General features: G+C 49.2%; 1 protein-coding gene and 1 long non-coding RNA gene across 6 annotated transcripts in view; one reads left to right on the top strand and one right to left on the bottom strand.

Moving 5' to 3' along the window:
- Positions 1 to 364: 364 nt before the first annotated feature.
- DENND2A (DENN domain containing 2A) overlaps positions 365 to 27,327 on the bottom strand; it is a 102,340-nt gene continuing 75,377 nt past the window's right edge. For 4 of the 5 annotated variants that reach the window (XM_042973692.1, XM_042973683.1, XM_042973680.1 and 1 more), the window contains exons 14-20: positions 25,704 to 25,852; positions 12,619 to 12,796; positions 10,941 to 10,982; positions 6,379 to 6,496; positions 5,819 to 6,064; positions 4,130 to 4,216; positions 365 to 3,017 (exon numbers count right to left, since the gene is read on the bottom strand). In XM_042973692.1, the coding sequence (XP_042829626.1) occupies positions 2,986 to 3,017; positions 4,130 to 4,216; positions 5,819 to 6,064; positions 6,379 to 6,496; positions 10,941 to 10,982; positions 12,619 to 12,796; positions 25,704 to 25,852 (852 nt within the window). In that variant the 3' untranslated portion in view covers positions 365 to 2,985. The remainder of the gene's footprint in view (positions 3,018 to 4,129; positions 4,217 to 5,818; positions 6,065 to 6,378; positions 6,497 to 10,940; positions 10,983 to 12,618; positions 12,797 to 25,703; positions 25,853 to 27,327) is intronic. The other variant, XM_042973689.1, reaches the window with a different exon arrangement.
- Positions 20,504 to 25,743, top strand: LOC122235234. Its single transcript, XR_006213345.1, has 3 exons — positions 20,504 to 20,574; positions 23,034 to 23,075; positions 24,745 to 25,743. It is a non-coding gene; the product is annotated as an uncharacterized LOC122235234 (long non-coding RNA).

The following is a 27,327-nucleotide window of genomic DNA, read 5'->3' on the forward strand; positions in this document are numbered from 1 at the left end:
GGGGAGGAGGGAATGGGAGTAACTGTTTAGTGTTTAAATGTTTAATTTTTGGATGATGAAAATGGTTTTGGTTGTTGCTAATGTTATGAGTGTACCAAATAGCAGTGAATTTTTCACTTCAAAATGATTAATTTTAGGGGCGTCCGGGTGGCTCAGTGGGTTAAACAACTGACTTTGGCTCAGGTCATGATCTCATGGTTCCTGAGTGAGAGCCCCACATCAGGCTCTCTGCTCTCAGCACAGAGCCTATTTCAGATCCTCTGTCCCCCTTTCTGACTGCCCCTCCTTGTTCATTCTCTCTCTCTCTCAAAATAAATAAACTTGAAAAAAGAAAAAAATGATTAATTTTATGTTCTGTGAATTTCATCCCAATATAATAAAAAGTGGGGGGGGGGAGAAATGGGGCGGGTATGAAGGAGGCTGTCAAGGATCAAGGAGGCAGAAGGATTATCCCCACTGCCTGGGGGAAATGGACCATGTGAACTGAAATGCAATAACGGAGTGCTTGTAAACACATACACATTCTTCGTTAAAATGTATGCTTTTTCTTGGCATTAGAGGACTTGGTTCTTGGACAGATGCTCCGTGTGAGGCACGACACATAGGCTGAGTGGCGGTCATCTGGTCTAGCCCACCCAGGTCTTCCAGCCACACTTGGTTTCTGAACCCGAACAGTGTTGTCCATCCACAGTCTGCCCTAAGCTGTGAGCTGGGATTACAATTCTGCTTTGTTTATCTTGCCTCTGACCCTCCCCAGCCTAATTTCCCACTTTGCAAATTGTAGACAACTTTTCAGTTGATTTAGTTTGAACATAAGCAGAGTTGGACCGGAGGAACGCTGGGAAGGCGGGTAGGAGGGTTCTCCGGGGTCTGATGATGTTCTCTTCTTGACCTGAGTGATGGTTACACGGATGTGGTCATTTGCAAAGGTTTGTTATGCTGTATACTCACGATCGGAGAACTTTTCTGTTATGTATATTTTACTTCAAGCAAAAATGAAAATGAAAATAAGGCAAAGTACTGAGATACTTATACAATGATGCTTTTCTCAATGCTCTTTAGGATATTAAAAACTGGAAATATCCTGCATGCAGAAAGGTAGAGGATTGGTAAAATAACTTTTAGTACATCTATAAAATAGAGTGTTACACAATCATAAGAAATGTTGACAAAGATGTGTATTTATTCACCTGGAGGTGTTAAGTAAACAATATAATATGAAATAAGTTAGAAAAGAAGGTATATTCCAAAATATTAAAAGAGATCATCTCTGGGTAGAATATTGGTATTAATAAAATAAACTAATCTGAGGAGCTTGTTAGGTACAAATTCCTGAGCCCCCAAGACTCAAGAGACGCCTATTCAGTCTCCCCCGCCCCCCAACCCCAACACACATACCTACCCAGGTTAACTGTGATGTATAGACTGGTTCCTACCATTTTGGGGGGTCTTGGACCCCTTTGAGAATCTGATATAAACCATGGATCCTCTCTCCTAAAAAACAAATGGACATACCAAAGCTTGGATACAACCTGCAGGTGGGAGGGGGTCATTCATGACTCCAGTTAAGAACCTTTAATGGAGAATGACAGGTCAACCTCTTCTTCATTTTCCTTCTTGTTCTTTTTTCTTTCCCTTAGAAGACTCCTTGCTACCAACTCCCTAAAGGTGAGAACCTCTGCCAAGTGGCACAGGTCCTTGGGCCATTACAGAGTTCAGACTGCTGGTGCCGTCCGGAGGGGATCCACCAGCGGGATATGCTGTGGTGGCGGGCCTGAGGTCTGCTTGAGAACTTGCCTGTGCTGCCCACCATTCTTTTCCTGCGTCCCCCCTGAAGCCCTTGCAGGATGGCACTTGGGGTGCAGCCTCTTCCACACCTCCCTGCTTCTGGTCCAGAGGAGTAAGCCTCCTCGCTGGAGCACAGGTCTGAGGAAGCTGACCCCAAAGTCTGGATGCCCCTCTTGTTAACATCAACACCACAAGCCCCTCCATTTTTCCTTCACATGTACTATTTCACTTATGCCGATTTGGGTCCCTACAACGAGATGGGAACGTTTCCTACGATATAAATGGGAATAGGGTCAAAGCTGTGGCTTCCGTGTTTTAAGGACCCCAAGAACGTTTCCTTAACAGACCTTAGCAGGAGATTTCCTTCTTGTGCATGCCTCTAAAAGTCATGGACTGCTTGGGCAGTGAGTGATGCTACGGCTTTGAAGAGAGAAGAAGCCATCCAGAGGAGTCAGGTCCTTTTGGGACGAGACGACTGGGTTGTACAACAAATGACCTTGGCCACCAGGTGGCATCACTGGCTGGCCTCAAGTGCAGCTCATCCCAGGAGGCAACTGTTCCTACAGCCCCGATATGACCTCATTCCACACACAGGCCAATCCTTTCGGGGAAAGGAAAGGTGTCCCCCACCCCCCTCCCCACTTGTGAGCAGGAGCGTGGTAGGCATCGCCACAGCCCTCCTCCCCTGACACCTGCATCTGTCCCTGCCTCTGCCAGAGGAGCACCTTGTTTCTAAGTCCCTGGTCACTGCTCCTGCCCTCCTCCTCCTCCTTCCTCTTGGCTTTAGAGCCCAGCTGCCAGGCAGGATGAACCAGGGCAAGATGGCACAGGGCAGAAGAGACTCTTCCTAGCCCTGGCATAATAAAAAGAAAACCCAAACACTTTTCTTTCTTTTAATACCTAAGGTTAAAAATATAAAAAGTCCCAAACCCAACAACCCAAACAATACATCTGAATGTCGGTGACATGCCTGGTCTCAGGTCCCCTTCACAGCGCTGTTCTGGAGAAGCAGCACCTGCTGCACGGCTCTTGGGCCCTGGGTCCTGGGGAGGCTGTGCGGCAGCCGGAAACCATCCTGGCCTTCACCCCGCACGTGGGACAACCAGGACCCAGCGTTTCAGAAAGGCCACTAGGACTGTTTTTTTTTAAAATGTGCTTGCACTAGGAGGAAGTTTCCCCTTGAGGACGAGCCAAAGGTTATTTCTTGTGGAGAAACTTCATTTTATTGCCTAAAAAAAAAAGAAAAGAAAAGAAAACGAGAACATTTCACCAGGCAGACAAAAGTGAAATCCTGCTCTTTTCATCCCAGACGCGGTGTGGACAAGTGTGGCCTCCAGTGTCACCTCTGAAGCCTCTCTGTGTGCCCTTCCGTGACGAAAAGGGATCTTCCCCAGAGGTGGGAGTTTTGAAAGGAAGAGCTTCAGAGCCGGAAAGGAGGCTTTGCTCCTGCACTGGTGACACAGGAAGCACTGAATGTGCCGTGTCCTTGAGGAGCCAAGGATGGAGAAGACTCCCGGAGGCCCGGTGGGTCGGGGCAGGCACAGTATGGCCACGTGTAGCTCCTCCTGTGCCTTGTCAGTGCAATTCAACCAAAGTCCTTACGATTCTTTTATTTTCCTTTTAATTTTTATTTATTTTTTTAAGTAATCTCTACACCCAACATAGGGCTCAAACTCATAACCCTGAGCTCAAGAGTTGCACGCTCCACTGACTGAGTCAGCCAGGCGCCCCAAGGTCCTTATAATTCTTACGTTTCCACTTTTCAGGGCCACTTGCAGGCTAGTCCAGGCCTTTCCTGCCACACACCCTTCTCTGGTTCCCTTCGCACTTCCTAAACTCAATTCCCCAGAAGATTTGAGAGTGTGGGAGTAAAAAAGGGGGAACAAAAAGGGGGCACCTGGGTGGCTCAGTTGGTTAAGCTTCCAACTCTTGATTTCAGCACAGGTCATGATCTCTTAGTTTGTGGGTTCGAGCCCCGCATTGGGCTCTGTACTAAGGGTGTGGAGCCTGCTTGGGATTCTCTCTCCCTCCCCCTGTGCTCCTCCCTTACACACAAGCCTGCTCTCTCTCTCTCTCTCTAACTATATAAGTTAAAAAAAAAAAAAAAAAAGACCATGGGAGATAACAGCGAAGGAAGATAGCAAGACAGCCCAGGGGGCTGTAAAGCAGGAGGGGTCCTTAGCTTCCTCTGTTTATATTCTGGGGCCAGATTAGAACAGGAGGTTACAATGCTGGTGCGGAAGCACAGCTCAGCATTATTTAGGACCCACCCCAGGTGAGGCAACTGGCTGAGACTCCAAGGACCAGAGGCTGGTGCTGGGGACTGACAGCTGGGCCTTACCAAGTCCCTTCAGGAACCTATTGACGCCACTGTGTTCTCCACTGGGGAGTGTTTCCAGGTACTCCTGGGCTCGGACCTCAAACAGACCTGTTGGCAAAAGAAATCCCAGCCATTTTAGTCCCTTCTCTTTCCCTCTCTTCTAAACATACCCATTTCCTTACTGCCATAAAAAAACCTTGCTTCTGAGACGAGCGGCTCCTATAAACATGCTCTGAATCGTAAGGTTTCTAAGGGTTTTTATTGACCTTATAATTGCCCAACCTTGTGCAGTAAGTGTCTTTGGGAGGCTAGAAAGCTAGCCCGTATGTGAAATCCTATTTTTATTCAGCAAACACCTTCCAAGTGTCTATACCGTGCCAGGCATGCGGTTTGGAGGATGAACCAGACGGCCCTGGCTTTCAGGACTCCTGCAGCCTCCCATACAAGGAACGCTGGCCAAGTGGTTGGCTTCCTGGGAATCCATCAGCCATCTATCAGCTCAGCAGGGCCAGACACAGCACCTCGTAGGTGTGAGGCCAGGGCGGGAGCCTCAGCCATTCTGTCTTCTTTTCTCATCGGTCTTCCCTGGATAGAGGCTGCCTTCCATGCTACTTTTAAGCTTTTGTGTCTCTGGACCTTTCTATCAAATAGTGATCTGTAGACAGATATGCTGGTAAAGCAGAGCTTCTCTTTAAAGGAATCCTATCATGGGCAGTGTGACTCATACTTTAATCAATTTCCTTTTGTCTCTTCAGTTACCACTCATCAGAATACCTGAAGTGTGGCCAGCCTCCATCACTACTTTGCAAAGAGCTCCAGGAATGTGGGGCTTTGGTTCCTTAGCCTAGTCTCTGCCATCACAGCACCAGAGGACAGCAAGGCCCAGGCCGAGGCTCTCCCAGGACCCCCCTGCCCTCCCTACTCACTGCACTCCCTACTCACTCACAAAGCATCTCTCCACCGACCCCAGTCTAATCCCATCGGTGACCGTCTTTACCCACATTTCTAGCTTTTCGATTCCCGAAAGGGCTTAAGATGATGTAAGAAAGAGAGGGGAGTGATCTGATCCTCCTTCACATACTTTGCCTCCTCCAGCCCTGGAAATACGATGGAACCCAGCCAAAGGGGACAGGAAGAGGGAGGAGAGAGAGTGCAGGAGGGGAATGGGTGGCCTCTGTGGCGAGATGACCCCCATGCTGGGAGACCACTGCTGTCCTCCCTCCTGTGTGGTCAATCTGGCTAAGCATCAGGAGGCCCTCACACAAAGTGGAGGCCTCGGCCTTCCTGTCTTCCCCCGTCCCGTCCCAGCTGGCTCCTGCCATGCCCAGTGGAGATGGAGGAAAGAAGGGCAGAAGGGAGGAGGAGAGGCCTGAGGAAAAGGAGACGAGGGGCCACAGAGAGACAGGAGAGAGTGTTCTCAAGGGTTTCGTAAAGTTGGAAAGATAGAACAGAAGGAGAACTTGCCACCAGAACCTGGACTGTGGTTCTGGAAGAGGCTGTGAGAGGGGACAGAGATGGCCCGAGAAGACAGGCAGGACACTGGGGCAGCTGGCTCAGCTCCGAGGTGGCAAGAAGGGGCGTTCTCCAGAGCAGGCAGCCGCACTGGTCCCACCAGGGCGCTGGCTCCATGACCTTCCTTTTTACTCATCTGCCCCCGGGGCCAGGGCGTCCCTAGCTGCCTGGGCCCCCACGTGGAAGGTGCCTCCTCACCTCTGGCATCCTGCCGGCGCAGTTCCCGCTCTTGGATGAAGCCCCGAAAGGTCTGGGTCTCCATGAAAACCTCCAGGAAACGGCGGAGGCTCTTGGAGGAGACGGCTTTGCGGAAGGCCTCTCGCTGCAGGGTCCTCTCCTCGCGCTCGCCCGCCGTCAGGAACAAGGAGTAGTGACCCACGATCTCCACGAAGAAGCGGACAAAGGCTTCTGACACCACCTCGTTCAAGGGGCTGGACTCCGGGCCTGAGCACAGTGCGGAGGGGCCGGTGAGGGCAGGGTTGACACAGAGCCCCCGAGACACAGGTTACCCAAGGTGATGAAGTCATTTCGTGTCCCCTTGTCATCAGGGATTTTAGGGCCCAAACGGAGGAGGCGGGAAAAATCGTCTCACGATTCAGTGTTAGAATGAGATCCAGATAAAGGGGTTACACACCCACTTTCTCTCCGGGCATGCCTCTCCGGCCGGCCACGTGGAAGGGACAGTCACTTGCCCATTTGTTCCCGGACTGTAATGACGGAAGAGCAAGGTGCAGTCTGGGAGGTGGCTGGGCACTTACCACGCTTGCAGTCCGGGGGCCCTTCGTCCTGGTCACTAGCCAGGTCATTCCTCTGCTCCAGAATGTGCTCCAGGGCTACCTGCAGCTTCCTGGGGAGAATGGAGTCCTCGTCATCCATCTGCAAAGCAGAAAAAGCAGGTGGGCCATTGCCCCAGGGCTTCTGGGGTGGATAGCTGCATCCTGGCCAGCAGGTCATGCTGGATACACCGCAGGGCCATCCTGGCATGGTTTTTGGTTTAGCGGAAGGAATATGACTTAGAGACAGAGATCTGAGGTTTGAATCTCTATTCCACTTTTTACAAGCGATATGAGCCTCGGTTTCCCCACTTGTAAAATGGGCTAGCAATCCATATCTTCCCCATTGTGAAGATTAAATGCATATAGAAGACATTGATGAAAGAATTTGACAAAGATGTAAATAAATGAAAAGATATTCTGTGTTTATGAATTAGGAAAATCAATGTTGGGGCGCCTGGGTGGCTCAGTCGGTTAAGTGTCCGACTTCAGCTCAGGTCACGATCTCACGGTCTGTGAGTTCGAGCCCCGTGTCGGGCTCTGTGCTGACGGCTCAGAGCCTGGAGCCTGTTTCAGATTCTGTGTCTCCCTCTCTCTCCGCCCCTCCTCCCCCGTTCATGCTCTGTCTCTCTCTGTCTCAAAAATAAATAAACGTTAAAAAAAAAATTAAAAAAATTAAAAAAAAAAAAGAAAAATCGATGTTGTTAAAATGTCCATATTACCCAAAGCCATCTATAGACTCAGTGCAATCCCTATCAAAATTGCAATGGCATTTTTTATAGAAATAAAAACAGCCATCCTAAATTTCACATGGAACCACAAAAGACAATGAATAGCCAAAGCAATCCTAAGAAAGAAGAATAAAGCTGGAGGCATCACAATTCCTGATTTCAAATTTTCTTACAAAGCTATAGTTATCAAAACAGTATGGTACTGGCATGAAAAGAGACACATAAACCAATGGATCAGATACGAGAGCCTAGAAATAAACCCACGCATTTATGCTCAACTAATATTTGGCAAGGGAGCTAAGAATTCAATGAGGAGGGGCATCTGGGTGGCTCAGTCAGTTAAGTATCTGACTGGCTCAGGTCATGATCTTGTGGTTTGTGGGTTTGAGACCCACATTGGGCTGTGGCACTGATAGTGTGGAGCCTGCTTGGGATTCTCTCTCTTTGCCTCTCTCTCTGCCCCTCCTCCACTCACGCTTCCTCTCAAAAATCAATTTAAAAAAAACTTAAAAAAACAAAAGAATTCAATTCAAAGAATGACGGTCTCTTCAACAAATGGTGCCGGGAAATTCACATGCAAAGGCAAAAAATTGGACCCCTATCTTACACCACTCACAAAAATCAACATGAGATGGATTAAAGATTTAAAGATAAGACCTGAAACTGTAAAACTATTGGAAATAAATGGAAAAAGCTCCTTGACATTGGTCTTGGCAATGATTTTTTCGGTTATGACACCTAAAAGCACAGTGACAAAAGCAAAAATAAAAAAGGGCCGCATTGCACTAAAGAGCTTCTGCACAGTGAAAGAAATGATGAACGACAGTCGTATACTTGCGCACCGTTGGTGCGAGCGTCAATTAGTGCAGCGGCTACGGGGAAACAGAACGGAGGTTCCTCAAAAAGTTAACGATAGGACTACCCTCTGATTCAGTAACCCCAGTAATTACTGAATTACTGAATTACTGATTCAGTAATCTGGGTATATAGCTAAAGGAAATGCAATCACTATCTTGAAGAGGTATCTACACCTCCATGCTCACTGCGGCATTATTCACAAAGGCCAAGACATGGAAACAACCTAAGTGTTCGTTCATGGATGAGTGAATAAAGAAAATAATAGATAGGGGCGCGTGGGCGGCTCAGTTGGTTAAGCGTCTGACCTCGGCTCGGGCCGTGATATCACTGTCCGTGAGTTCGAGCCCCGCGTCGGGCTCTGTGCTGGTAGCTCAGAGCCTGGAGCCTGCTTCGGATTCTGTGCCTCCCTCTCTCTCTCTGCCCCTAACCCACTCTCATTCTGTCTCTGTCTCTCTCAAAAAATAAACATTAAGGGGCGCCTGGGTGGCTCAGTCGGTTAAGCGTCGGACTTCAGCCAGGTCACGATCTCACGGTCTGCAAGTTCGAGCCCCGTGTTGGGCTCTGGGCTGATGGCTCAGAGCCTGGAGCCTGCTTCCGATTCTGTGTCTCCCTCTCTCTCGGCCCCTCCCCCGTTCATGCTGTGTCTCTCTCTGTCTCAAAAATAAATAAACAAAAAAAAAAAATTAAAAAAAAATTAAAAAAATAAAATAATAGATAACAAAGAATATACACACACATACAACACACATATACATACATACACACAATGGAATGTACACACACACACACATACACATATAATGGAATATTAGTCAGTTATAAAAAAGCAGGAAATCTTGCCTTTGTGAAAACATGGATTGACCCTGAGGGCATTATGCTTAGTGAAAGGAGTCAGACAAAGACAAATCCTGTATGTTCTCCCTTCTATGTGAAATCTAAGAAAGCCGAACTCACAGATTTCGAGTAGAATGGTGGTTGCCAGGAGCCAGGGTGTGGGGGAAATGGGTATAATCTTCAGGTTGTAAGATAAGTTCCGGGGAAATCCAATGCATGGCATGGTAACTACAGTTAACAACAGCACTCCACTGTATACTTGAGAGTTGTTACTAGGTCTTAAATGTCATCACACACACACAAAGGATAATTATGTGAGAGGATAGAAGTGTTAACTAATCTTATTGTGATAATCATTTCATAGTATGTACATGCATCAAATCATCATTGTAAACTGGTATATGTCAGTAATATCTCAATAAAGCTGGGGGGAAATTAAGTACAATACAAAGTCCTTGGCACCTAGTAGATACTCAACAAATGTTCCCCGCTGCCCCCACCCTGCAGGATGGCCAGTGCTAATAAGGGAGCTGTGGTCAGGACAGATGACCAGTGTGATCCGAAGTTGGCTTTATGATCTGACCTCAGAGCAGGAGGGCCTTGGGAAGGGCAAGCAGACAAAAGTAATGATTAAAAAAACCGAACAAACCACATTAACATGACAGAACTTGTCAGCAGTATGGCCACATCAAGTTTAAAAGCAATCCAACAGAATGCCTGGAAAACCTTACTACCGTGATTCTTTGCAAGATCTGATAGGAGTTAGCTCTCTTAGGCGAGTGGTAACAAGAAAATAAATGTGTATTATTTTCTCTGATAATGAGAGCAGTTTGTGATCATTATAGAAAACAAATGAAAGTATTAAAACAATTTAAGATCTCTCACACTCTGACTCCTTTTCAGTCTCCCACCCCAAACAGTTAGTATCCATGTTTTGGTGAGTTTTCCTTTCCATTTCTTTTAGAGGTGCGCGTGCACACACACACACACACGTATACACACACACAGTTGACCTTTGAACAACTCAGGTTTGAACTCTGTAGGTCCACTTACAGGCAACTTCTTTTTCAATAAATCCAGTACAGTCCTGTAAAGGTATTTTCTCTTCCTTATGATTTTCTTGGTAATACTTTCTCTTTTTTTCTCTAGCTTACTTTTTAAAAAAAATTTTTTTTTTTAACGTTTATTTATTTTTGAGACAGAGAGAGACAGAGCATGAACAGGGGAGGGGCGGAGAGAGAGGGAGACACAGAATCTGAAACAGGCTCCAGGCTCTGAGCTGTCAGCACAGAGCCCGACGCAGGGCTCAAACTCTCGGACCGTGAGATCATGACCTGAGCCCAAGTCGGACGCTTAACCGACTGAGCCACCCAGGCGCCCCTCTCTAGCTTACTTTATTCCAAGTATCTGATGTATAAGACATATAACAAAGAAAATATGTATTAATCAACTGTTTATCCTATCAGTAAGGCTTTTGGCCATCAGTAGGCTATCGGTAATGAAGTCTTTGGTTAAGTCAAAAGTTATTATACACAGATTGTCAACTATGCAGGGACACTTCTAACCCTTGTGTTGTTTAAGGGTCAACTGTGTTTTTTTCTTTCTCTTTCCTTTTGTTTTTTAAGATATTCTTTTTTTTTTTTTTCAAGTTTATTTTATTTATTTTGAGAGAGACAGAGATAGCATGAGCAGGGGAGGGGCAGAGACAGAAGGGGTGAGAAAGAATCCCAAGCAGCCTCTCTGTTGTCAGCGCAGAGCCTGACGTGGGGCTTGAACTCACGAACTTTGAGATCGTGGCCTGAGCCAAAATCAAGAGTCCGATGTTTAACCGACTGAGTCACCCAGGCGCACCGTCTATAGTTATAACCTATACAAAGCTTCTAACTGTTAGAAAATAATTTTCTAACACAACAAATGGGACTCAATCCATTCCCAAACCCTTCCCCTTTGACCCCTGCCTTCTGTCCTGTTCTCAGTACAGCCCGGCTAGGGATCACTCAAGCCTGCCGGCCTATTGTGCAATCCCAGGCCCACCAAGGAGCCTTTCCAGACCTGGAAAATTGTGTCCCAAACAACAGAGAGGTGAAAACAGAGCAGCACGCTGAAGCCAGCCTTTTTACTCACCTGTCTGAGGAACCGATTGTTGACCAGGTCAACCACAAGGACCTGCAAGATGAAGAAAAGGGACGATTACTGTCACCAGGGCTTCTGGGATGTAGTGACAGACTCTTAGCCTTCTTCCTTCTTGGCATCCCGACAAGCAGCTGGGGTGGGGGATAGAGTGGCCCATTTGTGGTTTCCCGACGTTGCCACTGTAGCCACAAGTGATGAAGAGGGGAGGTAGGGGGTGGGGAAAGGCTTTCCAAAATCGCATGCTTTCAACACTGAAACCACAGCTGGGACATGTGTATGCCACAGATTGGACTCCCTGTCCCGTTCCCACGCTGGCTAAGGCAGAGCCTTTGGGACAGATTTTTAGTGTGCAGGTTACTGGGGTGGGCAAAAGATGCTACAGGCCCCCCGGGCCCCCCCTTGCTTCCATTCCATTCGACGCTGCCACCCCCCACTCCCAGTTCGCTCTCTCCTCTCAGCTACCCAGGTGGCCTTGTCCTTTCTCTGAATGGGACAAGAAGATAGAAACCCAGAGGAGTGGATCCAGCTGGAGAATAAATCAAGCTGCAGGTGCTGGGCTTTCATCAGTCAAAGCTTTTAGGGTAGGCACCTTCCCCTTGTCTCCGTAAACAGGGACTGGGGACTGGGACCCGGGCCAGGTGGGCCAGGTGTTGCGTGAGGCAAGTGAGGCGCCTAGAGCACAGGTCAGGAAAATGCTGGCCTCTGCTTACGTGACCCGGGGAGTGAGGCCCTCACTTGGGCCTCGGCATGGGCCACACTGGCTATGATGAAGAGCATGGGCCTGCATGGCCACCATGTTCTCACCAACAGCTGGAAACACAGGCTCTAATCATCCCAGAGACTGTGCCCAGGAGCTGAGGGAGCCCTCCCATTCCTCCTTCTGGGGTTGAACTGAGCCATTTCAGGGATCACACAGTACCCAGACAAGCTCCTTGCAGTTCAGAAACTTACACCCAAAGAGCTACGTGTGCTGGTGAATACTTAATGGGGCTTCAGGCTACCTGGGCAATTAGAAGAGCCACGTCTGGGGCCCCGGGGTGAATTTCAGGGACAGGCGTTCCCCCGGGGGTTTGGAAGTGAGTAGTATCAGTTAGGCCCCTCTGGTTCCCTGAGTGCTGGGAGCTCAGGACACAGGACAGTGATTGATTATTTAGAGGAAGGAACTGGGGCTAAATACCCACAGAAATGCCAGGTAGGACATTCCCTGCTTGGGTGCAAGCCTGAAAACCCAGAACTGGATGATTAAAAACATTTTGGTTGTTGTCTCTTTAACTGATATGAAAAAGGACCTGTTCGCACAATCTGTCAACTTTGGTATTAGTCCAAATATAAATTCCAGTTAGCTCTTGTGTGCTCCCTGCCCACCTCCCAGTTTTGGGGAGTGCAAGGGAGGGGAGGTTAGGGTAGATGGCTACTTCTGGATGAAACATTTTAACATGTGGTTAAGTTGTAGATGTCTGCCCTTCTCAGGCCAGTAGGTTCATTTAGAGGAGAGAACTGAACTTGCGGCTACTGAGGGTCCACTGAGGCGGACTGGAGTGGGGGGCGTGGATCTAACAGACAAAGCCATGGGGTCCCCCATTCCCTGCGTGCCTACAGTGCCTTAGCCAACACCTCCCCTCTACCTCGGGCACCCTCGGGAGGGAACAGCGATGCCCCCAGAGCTCACCTCTTCCAGCGGCAGCTCCCTGAGCAGTGGCAGCGAGCTGGTGAGCAGCCCGATGAGGAAGGGGGTTGGCGAGCACACGATGTCGATCATGGTGGGGGGCAGCACGGGGATGTAGGTGTGCTGCCAGGTGAACGGGTAGATGGCGGCCACCATTGCGTGGCCGCACTTGGACAGCGTGCTGCAGTGGAAGGGAGAGAAGGGGAGAAGGTGCAGATTCAGGGAAAGCTCCAGACACGGCCTGCTCAGGCTCAGAGGGTGGGCGGCCGCCATGGAGGAGGCTGGAGACAAATGTGGGCACTCCTCCCCGAAGGCGTGTTGGTCAGAAAGGGCGTCACGTGCGTAAGCAGGAACATCACGTAACACAGTCCTAACGCAGAGTATATCAGGCACATGGAGCCTGTGTGAGGCTTGGACACACAGCCAGAAGGACAGATTGAATGCCTCAGCTAACTTTTGCTAGTGTCCCTTCACATGCAAGCTACATTCTTTTATATTTTATTATTTTTTAAATGTTTATTTTTGAGAGACAGAGCATGAGCAGGGAGGTACAGAGAGAGAGAGGGAGACAAAGAATCCGAAGCAGGCTCCAGGCTCTGAGCTGTCAGCACAGAGCCCAACGCGGAGCTCGAATCCATGAGCCCTGAGATCATGACCTGAGCTGAAGTTGGACGCTGAACCTACTGAGCCACCCAGGCGCCCCATGAGCTACATTCTTGTAAGATCTTGACCACATCATTCACTTTCACCCCTCTTCCCCATATCCTTCCAAAACAACGAAAGCCTCTTTTCTCATGGATGCTCACTGATTTCTCTTACTGAAGACACTTTTATATTCTAACACTAGCTGCTTCTTCGTTCCCTTCCGCACATTCGCTCAGCCAAGCACGGATACCTAGGTGCCATCAGGGCAAACAGGGTGGCTCCTCTGGCATTTACATGGCAACCGTCAACTGTGAGGCTCTCCTTGTAAGCAAGAAACTCATATGCAGTCAGTTACCCCTTACCCAGAATTTAAAACTTAATAACAAAACACAACATTCTCTCTTAAAGAATAATGATCATGGTGTAGCCTTTATCGGCAAGCCCTGAGCTCCACTGATCACCGTCCCCAGTGCTCTGTGTGGAGCTTGAGTTCATGCCTGGTCTGCTGGATGAATGGGTGGATTACCCCGGGCTGTCATCTGGAATATCAGCCCCACTGTGCCACAGATGGTGATGCCTGGCAGCCTCCCAGGGTGGGCAAGAGCTGACTTTCCCTTCTTCTGGGCAGTTTCTTGTTGCTGGTGAGCCTGCTGGGGTCAGACCCTCGCTGTTCACATCCTAGTATGCCATGGGATTCAAAACGTCAGAAGCTTGTTAGAAATATGTGTAATGTAAGAATAGAATAATAGCGAGGGCCCATGGTTCTCCCTGGAGTATACAGCATCCTTCTCAGGCCACAAGCCCTATAACCAGCATTTGATTTGTTAGGCCACCTTTTTAATGTTTTCAGCTCAGCTCAGTTTTCAGCTGAGTTCTGTTTAGGAAGCAGAGTCCTGGATAGATGAATGCCTCCTTACTGGGTTCCCAGGGATGTCAGGCACCTATAAAGGCATGCATACCTTGGAGATACTGTGGGTTCTGTTCCACACCCCCACAATCAAGCAAATATGTTTGGGACAGGGAGTCAAATGATTTTTTTTGTTTTCCGGTGCATATAAAAATTATGTTCATAGTATACAGTATGCAAATGTGCAATAGTATTATGTCTATAAAGTGTATAGATTTCAATTAAAAAAGTTTGTTGCTAAAAAATGCTAACCATCATCTGAGCTTCCAGTGAGTCATAAATCACCAATCACAGATGACCATAACAAATATAATGATAATGAAAAATATTGTGAGACATTACCAAAGTGTCACACAGAGACACAAAGCAAGCAAATGCTGGTAGAAAAGTGGTGTTGATAAACTTGCTTGAAGCAGGTTGCCACAAACCTTCAACTTGTAAAAAAACACAGTATCTGCAAAGTGCAACAGAATGAGGTATGTAATGTCATGGTCATAAGACTTTCCCAAGCCCATTTGAGTGGAATCACTTAACTTTGGCTTCCTTAAGGAGAAAAGATATTGGCTAGCAAGTGAAATACCCAGACAGAAAAAGACAAATACTGGATGATTCCACTTACATGAGGGACTCAGAATAGGCAAATTCACAGGGACAGAATAGAACAGAGGTTACCAGGGGCTGGGGGAGGGAGAACAGGCAGTTGCTGCCTCTGGAAATGGGCAGTGTTGATGGTTGCAAACACTGTGAATATACTTACTGCCACTGATCTGTGTACTTGAAAAGTAAACCTTCTGTTATCTATGGTTTACCACAATAAAAAAATAGCGAAAAAAAAATCACTTACTTTCTAAGGGAGTTCCTATGAATGTGGCACTCCCTGAACATCCTTAAAATACATACCAGCCCTCTTTTCCATCCCATCTGCACTCGGGGCCCCTTGAACCAGAGTAATGCTGAATCTTGTTCATTTATCAGCATGAGCCCTCTGACCTTCCTGTTCCCTGTCTTCGCAAACCATCACTCTCTGAACACTCCCTGGGGTCATGAAATGCTTCTTAGTAGCACCCCATGTTGCCCTGATATGTGGTCCTAGTCTCTTCTTCCAAATTATCACCCCCAAAATGAGAAAGATGCCACCCCAAGATTTCCTTCTTATCACTATAATACCTTCTTTGTAAGAGTGAGGTATATACAAAGTATGTAATACCCTCTTGAGTAACAGTGACCCAGAATAATTAAGTCAGGACTTATACCAAGGAGAATAACAGCAATCATTCAGCCAGTGGTTTGGGGTGACTTCTGTCTTCCAAAAAATCTTCTCTCAAAGCAGAGAAGCATTTTCCTAAGGCATCACTTTCTCTGAGATACCAGGAATGTTTATACTTTCAGTGAGTTGCACACCATTTGTGTTTAATTTTCTTGATCACGAATGTGTTGAATTTACTCTGTTCTAAATTTCTTTAGTTTTAGGACTACTCTGTGTGTGACCAGTCTACAAAGGTGATCTGCTCACGTACTATAGTTGTGAGAAACAGCCAAGAAAACGAGAAGAACGTTAAAAAATAAAGGTGGATAGTTAAGTGTAGAGTGGATTTTTTCAGACTATACTTTGCAGCCCATCATTGGGTCCTGAAATAATTTTAGTGGGTTGTGATCAGCATTAAAAACAACAAAAAAGGGGCACCTGGGTGGCTCAGTTGGTTGGGCGTCGGACTTCGGCTCAGGTCGTGATGTCATGGCTGGTGAGTTCGAGCCCCACATCGGGCTCTGTGCTCACAGCTGGGAGCCTGGACCCTGCTTCGGATTCTGTGTCTCCCTCTCTCTGCCCCTCCCCTGCTCATGCTCTGTCTCTCTCTCAAAAATGATAAACATTAAAAAAAAAACCACACACACACACACAACAGAAAGAAGAGACAAGAGACAGTGTGTTGCAATGCGTTTCAGGTGTAACTATCTGTGTGTATGTATGTGGTATTGGCATTGGGTCTGGACGTGAAATGCATTTCTCATCATGGTCTGTAATAAAAAGGGTCTGAAGCCAATGACTTGGACTGAAGAACTGGAGGTTGGAGGCAGGTGGACAGAGATGGTTCAACTGGAATTCTGGTATGTTCCATTTTTTACCGGGAGGTTGGCTTTCACTCCCAAGGGACTAGAGGGACCTTAAAGGAGACTGTAGGAAAGAATTCCCTGAATGAAGCCTCATGTATGAAACCTGTCTCTTTTTACAGCACATTTGTTGTGAGCTCCTAAACAGAACTTGGAGGGAGAGTGGCAGGTCCCCACGGAGGGTGCTGTCTGGCGGGGTCCACCTCAGCCATCTCTGAGGCTCTCACTTTCCACTTGCTACCGGAAAATAAAAATGCAATGCTCACGCCGAAGAGTTCATTTACATTTTAGAGTTGTGGTTTAAGCACTTTTGACCCCAGGGAAGTTGTAAAATCACATAAGTTTAAACCTGGAGCCACCTTAGAGATAGAATTCATCTTTTGATTTTTTTTTTTTTTTTAAGTAAGCTTTATGTCCAACGTGAGGCTTGAACTCACAACCCTGAGGTCAAGAGTCCTTTGCTCCACCGACAGAGCCAGCCAGGCGTCCCTCCTTTGGAATTCTATAGCTAAAGAAACCTAGGCTGAGGTTGACCTCTGAATTCAGGGTGGGGAGCAAGGCGGCGCCCGGGGCCCGGAGGAAGTGAAGAGATCCCGAGAGAGGAATGGAGGCCTGAAGAGGCACAGAGAGAAGCCTTTTGTGGTTTTCTCAATCACTGCAATAGAAAAACAAATCAGTTTAACTTTTTTTTCCCAAGTCAAAGAAAAGGCCTTCTGCCCTTTTGCTTTCTTGTGGCCTCATGGTTGGAAGGAGAAAGCGCGATCGGTGGCTCGCTTCTCTCTGCTGCTAGAGCTCCCTGTGGCTCCTAGGGGAACCCTAAGTGGGCGAGGCCCCCGGAGGTCAGGCAAGCCCCCGTTCAGCTGCGGGGAGTGTGCACCGGCTGCACAAGGAAGGCAGTTGGAACCGGTTAGGAAACACGATAAGCAGTGCCAGCGCTAGCCTCACACATACAGTGGGGGGGATACGTGTTACTGAGGAAGATCAAATTCACTCTTGCGGCTGGAATGCACTGACCTAAAGGTCACCAGAATTCAATTCTGAAGGGGACCCACGATGACAACTCAGCCGGGGACCCCGTTGGCCATGTAGGTAGGCGCTGCCACTGCCGTTTCTCCGAACAAGTGGTTTCTGTTTGTTTTCAAATCATCTGATGTGCTGTTGCAGCTGGAGCCCAATGTTTCTGCACCTGGTTATCATTAGCACCTCCGGGCAGGCGCAAAGGGGGCCCGGTGTGCTCACGACAACAGGTGGGCAGGGCTGAGGAGTGTCTCATTCCTCTTGCTCGCTAGCCCACACCAACACGCTAAAAACAAAACAAAACAGAACAACAAAAAAAAGCCCCAAAGGACAAAAATACACCTCCCCCTCTTGAAATACTGGAAGGAAAGGTCAAATTCTGCCAAGAGTACAGTGACAACTCTTCCCCCAAAATAAGTGGTAGAGGAGGAAAGAAGGGATTATTCTGAGTGTCGCTTGTGCTTTCCTCGGTCTCTGCTGCAAGCCATAATGACATTTTATTCTCAGACTCGTGAAGGTGAGTCTCCATGGGGGTGGGGGATGGTCTCTTAGGAATATGGAAAGAACAGGTTTTGGTTTGGGGGACACAGGGGATGACTTTTCAAGCAAGCTCGTCACATGCCCTCCCTGAGCGGCCTGCTGGTTGGAGGAGAGGCAGGGTTTTTGGAGGAAGTCCTAGGAAGAGAGCCCTCCCAGCTGGCTTGTGTTACGTGGGGGTGGAGGAAAGGAACACCAGCCTGCATCTGGGATCAATTTGTACAAAAGCAGGGGAGGGAGATGATGCCCACGTGCGAGGTTGGCTGGGCCACAGGGTTTAAAGATGGGCACAGGGGAGAAGGGCCAGGTCCCAGAATGCTTTGCTACTTGGCAGTGCTTCACGAGGGTTGAAGCATTAGCCCAGAGCCACTGGGATGCGCCTGTGCGCGCTCAAGTTCTCCTGGACGGGGGTGCGACCAAGCCCCTGTGCCACAATGTGGGCTTACTATGTTCAGCAACCTTTCAGCTCATCTGGGAACCAGAAAGAACAGAGCACAGAGCCTCCTGTAAAATGGTGCCAGAAAAGTCAACAATGAGTTTCCTGAGTTAGACAGACTCCCCAGGAATTTCAGGAATGACCCATCAGCATCTGTTAGTATCCCAAGCAAGGCATCTCTCCTGGTGCATCATTCCCAGGAACTGGAGTGAAAGGCGAACTTCGGTCTGCTCTGGTGCCTGGGGAGACCTAGTGGGAGATGGATGGCACTGGCTGCTATATTTCCATTGCCGTACTTGTAAACCTGGAAGTGACGTGTAGCTGAATTAAAAAACAACAACAACAACAACATAGGCTGGGCCTCAAGAAAACTGGGCCAACTGGGTCTGCTACTCCCCGTATGCTCTCAGGTAAAAGCCCTGAACTTCCTCATCTATCAAATAAGTAAATGGACTAGATAATTTCTAAACTCCTTCCAGCAAAATGTTTACAAACTACAAATCTACGAGAGAAAGCCAGGAACTGGGAAGAGCTGGAAATTGAAAAGAACTACACCTGGTCATCGGAAGACAATTCTAGGGCTCGTTAACGGAGATAGGACAGAACAGCAACAGTGAACTAACAGACAAAAGCAGTGGAGAGGTTTTGAGTCCTGGCAGTAAGTTCCAAAAAAGGCGGTAACACAAAGCAAGCACGCCTGAGAGCATGTGACCCTGAGATGGGTTTGGAGTAGAAGACAATTTGTGGTTATGCTAGTCTCTTAATCCGGCTCCGCATGTCATCTTTGGTGTTCATATGCAAACATAGGTAGTTGACCCTTCATATTTAATCAGACTGATGTCATTATGTTACTAGCACTGTATTTTTCATAGAATTTTGCTGATTTAAATGTATGTACCTCTGTCAGCCACGCTGAGGACCTCTGAAATAGTATCTTGTTTTTGTTTTGTTCTACTTTTTTTTCTTTTTAGTGTTTATTTACTTTTGAGAGGGAGAGAGTGCAAGTAGGGCAGGGGCAGAGAGAGGGAGACAGAGGATCCAAAGGGGGCTCTGTGCTGACAGCAACGAGCCCGATGTGGGGCCTGAACCCACGAACTGCGAGATCATGACTCGAGCTTCAGCCATCCAAGGTGCCCCCTGAAGTAGTAGTTTGAATTTTTTTAAGCTTATTTATTTTTGAGAGAGACAGAGAGAACAGGAGACACAGAATCCGAAGCAGGCTCCAGGCTCCAGGCTCCGAGCTGTCAGCACAGAGCCCGACACGGGGCCCAAACCCACAAACTGTGAGATCATGACCTGAGTCGAAGTCGATGTTCAACTGGCTGAGCCACCCAGGTGCCCCATGAAGTACTATTTTGGATGCCAGGCCACCAAGGGGGCAGCTACCAAAACTTCAGGTCGGCCTCAGGCAAGCTCATTGCCTAGAGAGGGCAGGCTCACAAACCCAACCTTGTCTCAGACAGACGGTAAGCATTGCTGAGCACAACTGGTTCTAGGCAGGACAGAGGACTTAGGCTTACAGAAACCGATGAAACAATGAACGGACAGGAGCACACAAAAGGATGAAAATGCACAGCCACCTACGAACTTATCTGTGTAGTTACCCAGGTGTGGAAGGCAAGGCGCAAACTCCGGTATGTGTCAAGATTTGACCACCTGATCCTACTTATCATCAGCCAACAGTCCCTTGGCTTCTAGCCTTCATGGACTCCAGAAAGATAAAAGTGAATTTCTTAAATGTTAAAAATCTGTCCCATCTAAAACTTTTGTACAGATTTGTTTATGTGCAGCTCTGACTTCACTATTCAGCCTGGTCTGTAGATGTAGTCAAAACTTTGGGAATTGAAATTAATAAACTAAAAAACAAAATGTTTACCATCGGGGCAATGAAGAAAGGGGTATGAGCAAATATTTAGCTGGGTTGCTATGACAACAGAACAAGCCATCACAACAGCATTCTTTCCTTTCCATCTGTCAAAACTTCGGCTTGACAGGGCCTTAAGAAACACTCAGGGTCCACCCTGAAGATGAAACGGAGCAAAAATGTTATTCTAAGTTTGATAGATTTTTGGCTCGACTTAAAACTCTTCCATAACTCATTCAGCATTTGCCACAAGTCCCTGCTATTTCCGCCTGCAGTGCGCAGACTCCCCGGCAATGAAGACTGAGAACGCTGTGTGGCAGGGGAGGGAATGGCGGAATGACTACGGGCCTAATGCAGGCCCCCGTCCACCCTGGGAAGCCACGCGGCCACTCCCGGAGCTTGTGGCATGTCCTGCTCTCATGCGCTGTTCTGCGGTGTCACAAGGTTTGGGAGGAATCAGGAGAACGGGAGGCTTGCTTCAACGTCTGGCTGGACAGGGCTGGAAATGGGAGCATGCGCAGCGGTGGGGGGGGGGGGGAGTACTTTGCCCAGTGAGGAGGAGGAAAGCCCCCCCACCCCACCTCCCGCCACAGGAGCTTATGCGGGAGGCTCTCTTCCTGCACCTTCCCAGGTCACACAACTTGCAGCCAGCCACTGTCCCCCAAGCCCTAGTCTGTCATGGCCTGGCCAGAGAACCCTTCAGTTCCTTATGGCTCTTTGCCCGTAAATCAGGCAGCTTTAGGTGCACACAGATTGGTCCTGGAGGGACAGCTGGGAAGCAGAGCAGGACGGAGAGGACAACATGGCTTCTGGCTTTTTCACGCAGCAGCGTCACACGTGTGATGTTCTTCGGTGGAGTTTCTGTGCTTTGATCACTAGCTATGTCACTTTTTTCTTTTTTAAAAAGAATTTATTATTTATTAAAACAAAATTTTTTGAGACAGAGCAGGAGCATGAGAGGGGCGGGGAGAGAGGGAGACAGAGCAGGAGCATGAGAGGGGCGGGGAGAGAGGGAGACACAGAATCCGAAGCAGGGTCCAGGCTCTGAGCTGTCAGCAGAGCCCGATGCAGGGCTCAAACTCAGGATCCGTGAGATCATGACCTGAGCTGACGCTGGACGCTTAAATGCTGAGCCACTGGGGTATCCCTATTTTATTTCTTATTTTAGAGAGAGAGAGAGAGAGAGAGAGAGAGAGAGAGAGAGAGAGAAAGAGACAGAGCTCAGCACAGAGCCTACCTGATGTGGGGCATGATCCCACAACCCTGGAATCAAGACCCGAGACAAATCAAGTCGGGACACTCAATGGACTGAGCCACTGAAACGCCCCACGATTTTATTTTTAAGTAATTTCTACACCCAGTGTGGGGGTCGAACTTACAACCCTAATGATCAAGAGTCACATGCTCCACTGACTGAGTCAGCCAGGCATCCCAGCGATGTCCCAGGCTTAGCTGGCCTGTTAGGGAAGGGGTCACAACCGAGAAACCCAAAACTGAGGCCTCCAGAAGTAGACCGTTTAAGCTGTAAAAGGAGGTGCAGAGGGCCCCAGCTTTGGGCACAGTCTAGGTCAGAGGCCTGGGAATCCTGGAGAGGACCCACAACATGGTGTGTATTTGTCTTTAACCCAAGTGATGTTAAGAGGGGCATTCAATGAGCACACAGTTATTTCGGCATCACACCAGCTCTGAGGTGTCTAGGATTAGAATCGCAGACGCCAAGTAGCTGGGACAGGCTTCCCAGGTGATTTCTACTGAACAGATCAACGTGGGAGAGGAGAAAGCCTACCGAGGGCAGGGAGATGTGGGCTGGCAGTGCTGACCTTCCCTCATCAGCGTGTTCACAGAGTCAGGCAGCACTTGAGCTGGAGAGGTCCTGCAGAAATTAGATGATCCCTCCCCCACGGCACAGCTGGACACACGAGGTGGTCATCCCCGGGGACGCTTTGGAAAGCACAGGATGCCTGAGGAGGGGAGTCCTGGGTCAGGAATGGGGCCCTTAGCAGGTTCTGGGCCAGGGTCACTGGGAGGGCAAGGCACAAAGGAGCACAGTCCCAGGAGGCCCAGAGCACTCTGACCGTGCAGCCGGGAGTTTCAGAGCTAGGAGAGAGTGTGGGGGTCATCTGGACCCACCTGCCTTTCCAGGCCCCAGATGAAGGCCATAAGAGAGGGAGGGCCTGGGGAGAAAACCACAGAAGTCTCAGCTTCTTCCGTAGACAATTCTAGCCTAACTGCCAAGCACAAAGGGGGTCTTAATGGCATGTTTTTAAAAAGACTTTCCTTATGGGGGCGTCTGGGTGGCTCAGTCGGTTAAGTGTCTGACTTAGGCTCAGGTCATGATCTCACGGTCTGTGAGTTCGAGCCCCGCGTCGGGCTCTGTGCTGACAGCTCGGAGCCTGGAGCCTGCTCCGGATTCTGTGTCTCCTCTCTCTGCCCCTCCCCCACTTGTGCTCTCTCTCAAAAATAAATAAATGTAAAAAAAAAAAAAAAAAGACTTTCCTTATAGATTTCTGTAGGTGGGGTCACAGGCATGGCCGCCCTGCACCCTAACCCCCCCACCCCCCCCCCCCGACCAAATGAGGCCAGCTCCTCCTCCTTCCTTCTCATTTTCTCTGGAGCCAGGCTGCCTGTGTCCCAGCTCTTCCACTAACCTCTGGCTTGCTTGAGCAAAGTGTCTTAACCTCTGTGTGCTTCTTAGTTTTCTAATAATAGAAGCTATGATTGAGGTGTCAGGAGCCTGAAAGAATACAGGTCAAACCCTTCCAAGAGCCTGGCCCAGAGGCAACATTCCAGGGCTCCTAACGGTTGCCTGTTGTTACTGTCCTCTGGCTCCCGCCTGCTGTGTTTCCTTCTTTTCCAGCCTCAGCTCTGTGGGCCTTTATTTATTTATTTTTCCACCTCTTCAGGTCTGCATGGAACTCGTGTTGGATAGAAACATAAGTTATTGGGTAAGAGAGAGAACACTGTGAGCCATTTGTAACAGGAAAAGTACGGGTTGCCTTTGGGGCCAACATCACATGGGAGCCCAAGCAGGTCAGAATGACAAGGGACCTGGGTGCAGACAAGCCCTTGTTTCATAAATGAGGAGACCCAAGGCCAACAGTGGAGGATGTTCAGGCTTCCTCTCTCCTGGGGGCGGGGGGTGGGGGGGACACCCCTAGGCCCCACGTCCTGTGTGATGAGAGATGGGCTGCAAGTCTGAAGGCCATGAAGGGTTTAAAAATGTAATTAAGATACTTTCCATACACACACACAGCAGTTAGCTGCACTGTGGCCCAGCCCTGGACCCAAGGACAGCACCAACGTTCTCCATGTCCCTGCAGCATCCACAGTTGCCATCTTACCCCTCTCCCCTCTCACGGGTGTTTGCTTGTCCAAGGGACTCAGTCTCTACCGGCAGAATACCAGGCATCATGGAAGCTGGGGACACTCCAAATGCCTCCAGTCTGACCACATTGGTGACCTGTCTTCCCCACAAAGCTGCCCAGAGCAGGAGGGGAGGGGATGGTAGAACTAACAAGATGCAGCCACTGGGCAGGGTCCATTTACAGCCATGGGGCTCCTTCTCTTTCCTTTGTCTCCTTACAGCAGTTCTGTGGGAGGGGCTTTAACCCATCAACCCAGAAATGTGTCCAGGGAGGGGGTGGGAGGGCGAGGTGGTGGTCTCCTCCCAGAGATCTCTGTCCTGAGCCCTTCCAGCTGTCTTGGTCCCCTAAGCCTGACACATCCACTCTGTTGCCCTTCAGGGATGCATTTGTCTTTGACCCTCTCTGTTCTCACCTCCTCTCTTGCATCGTACTTTGACAAGAAACACAGATGATATTTTGTGTTCTCCTCTGCCCGGGAGGAAGCCTGGGGAGGGCACACTCCTCTCCAGCCATGCCCATCAGCCTGGATTTTCTCAGGCTGGACCTTCCTGAGCCTAACATCTTCAGCCCAGAAGCAAGCTCCTCAGGGGACTGTCTGGCTCCATCTCCAATCCTGGTGGGCAGCACGTTTACTTGGCTGGCAATCGCTTCTAGCCTAGGCCTTTCTGAGATTCCCCACTCTCCCCTCCCCCACGGCCGAGCCTGAGAATTCTACTTCTGGGGGACAGAGCGGGGCTTCCAGAGAATACAGACAGCTACTAGAATGTCCATGAAATCCGACCCTGGCCACTGAAGGGTTATTACTCCTCCTCAGCTCCCAGAGCCCCAACCTTGAGAACTCTCCCGTCTGAACTCCCCAGTGCCCAGCGAGCTTGGAGAGCTGCCCGCGCCCAGCGGAGTGCCGGCCCGCTTCCTGAGCGGACCCCAGTGCACAGGGAGTGCAATAACCACGACAGTAAAAGTGAATAGCTCGCTAAAGGCCAGGGTGGGATCGGGCTGGGAATAGCCAAGTGGCTGCTATCCAGAGAGGAGCATCACCAAGATGACCAGATGGGCTGGCGCGGGAGGAGAGGACTGGATTCCATTTCCTACCACATTCCTGATGAACTCCACGTTCATACCTTCTGTCCTTGCCATTCCTCTTTCCCTGTTCCTCTTCCTCCCTTTTGTTTTCCAGACTTGGGAGTCAGATTTCCTCTGCAAACCACGGTTCTTTAATTTTTGTGTTTTTGGCATTTCTTCTCTCCAGATGGACTCCTCGGTTGGCCTCATCTGCTTTCACTGGTTGGCTGGCCCATCTCTGACTGGGTCCCACATCTCAGCCCCTCGTGGAGTTTCACTCACTGCCCGTGCCGCTGTGCCCTCAGCTCCAAAGCAAAGAAGGCTCTGATTCGGTATTTTGAAAGGAGGAAAATGCCAGGAATTCTTTTTTTTTTCTTCCTAGTTTAGAATTAACTCGAATCCCTACCTGTATCTCCTTCTGGCTCTTCCTTGCTTTGTGACGTGGGCTTTGCAAATCACTGAGTGTGACCCATAGGACGTGGGGGGCATCCTACCAAGCAGCGAGCAGGTGTGTGTGACTCTGTGTAATTTATTTTAGCACTGAGAGGAGGGGGCGTCTTTGGGATACATCTGTGCTCTAGCACAACCCTGCAGCCGTCTGTGAACCTTGGCTCCCTGCCTCCTCCTGGGCCTTCCTCTCTGGGCTCAGCTGCAGCCAACGGCTTTGCAGTTCCTGAAGGTGTCACGCTTGGCCTCCGGCCTCCTTGCCTTGCTCCTTTCGCCCGGAATGTGCTTTCTACTTGCTGTTAGTCTTAGGACTCAGCCAGAACTGGCTTCCTCTGAGGAGGAGGGCCTTCCTCCTGTCTAGAACACACTGCTCTGGGAAGCCTTTACAACACAGTACTGGGTGGTCTGCTCAGTTCTAGAACCGTCGGTCCCCCAGCACACGGCAGAGCGCCCAGCACACAGTGGAACGGGTGGAAGGCAGGCTGCAAACCAGGTAAGTGTGTAGGGAGGCGTGGGCTTACCCGGTGTTTCAGAACCGCTGTGCCTTACAGATCTCCACTCCTCGCTGCCCACTGACCCGCACTCTTCCCTCAGGGTGCTTCCTTGGCAGTCCCCGACAATCACCTGCCCTACACGTGCCAGCCAGCCCGAGACCGACTGTCATTCAGACACTTTAGTAGGAGAGGCCACGGTTGGTACCTGAGCTTGTCTGCGATGAAGATGACCCTCCTTTCCAGAAGCAGGGAGGCAAAAACACAGAGCAGGTGGCGGACGCTGAGAGAGGAGAAGAGAGACTCAAAGTCTACGTGTTCGAGCCGGGAGTCCAGCGGGCGGCACAGTTCAATCACCTGCCGGGGAACAGGAGCAGCCGTGAGGAGGGGCCGCACCACAGGCCGGGGGCTCTGAGGTCCTCAGTAGGGGGCACCCACTGGCAGGGGAAAAGGCAAAGGAAACAAGGAAGAAAAGGCGACTGGGGAAAAGAAAGATCCTAGGAGACTGGGGAGCAGGTACACTTGGAAATGACTCTGTCACAGTTGAGCGTGAGGACAGTTCGGATGGAGGTGGGGACATAGGGTGGCAGAATCAATGGCCCTTGACCCAAAATGGCTGGTGGCTCTGGCTGGCGATGACATATGTGGACCACGCCCCTCCCTGGAAGTGCCATGACTGTTGCTATCCCATCACTTAGAGTCCCACAGGGAAGTGTCTGCCTCACAAGGGAATTTTACCTGCTGGAATGGAGTCATGGGCTCACGGAGAAGGACCAAAAGATCCAAGCAACACTTTCAAGACTCACCTCCTCTAGAAGGCATTTCTCAGTGAGCCCAACCCCATACCAGTCCCTTCCCTATGATGTGTCTTACAGCTTGTATGTTCAGTGGGCATAGTTTCTCATTCTGTACTTGTTGAAATGTTCCCAAATTCATCTCAAGTCACTACTCCTGTGTGTGCTTTTCTTCTTCTTTTTATTTCTTTTTTTAAAATGTTTATTTATTTTTGAGAGAGAGAGACAGACAGAAGGAGCGCACACGAGTGGGGTTCGGCAGAGAGAGAGGGAGATACAGATTCTGAAGCAGGCTCCAGGCTCCGAGCGGTCAGTGCAGAGCCCGACGCGAGGCTCAAACTCACAAACCATGAGATCATGACCTGAGCCAAAGTCGGACGTGTAACTGACTGAGCCACCCAGGCGTTCCTGTTTTTCTCTTTTAATAGCTGACTCCTTCACAGTGAGCAGAGACCAGTGTTTTACTCTGAGCACCATGCCTGCCCGGTGTTGCCCACACAGTGGGGCACGTTAATGTTAATATCCTTATGGCCAAGTCGCCTATACCTGGTATAGGACAGTGCAAGACTCTCCAGCAACAGGGAGAATGCTTCTCTCTGCTCTGGGAAAATGAGTTGTGGCAGAATATCCCCTTCCCATCCTCCCCTCCCCATCCTCCCCTCCCCTGTCTCCAGAGGTGACTTCGCTTTTTCAAGGGCTTTTGGAAATAAATAGATACTCAGGCTGGATGGGATGTACCTTCTGATGTCCACAGAGCCATATAAAAGGAATGGGAAGGAGAAAAACAAAATCCTGCATTCAATCCCAACCCAGCCAAGGAGGGGAACATGCCTCAAAGTCCTAGACAGGTGAAAAAAAAGTAGTACCTGAACTTGTCTTCCCTGAAAATAATCTATCTTACAATATGAAGTTATAGAGGTGACGGAGACCAAAAACATAAATGGGTTCAAATGCTATCTATGAGTGTAATGGGCTATTAAGAGTAGCTAAGGATGTTCAATACAGGTCCCTAATCTGTGGGGCCAAGGTCATGCAAAG

The sequence above is a fragment of the Panthera tigris genome, chromosome A2 (genome assembly GCF_018350195.1).
Source record: "Panthera tigris isolate Pti1 chromosome A2, P.tigris_Pti1_mat1.1, whole genome shotgun sequence".
Taxonomy (NCBI): Eukaryota; Metazoa; Chordata; class Mammalia; order Carnivora; family Felidae; genus Panthera; species Panthera tigris.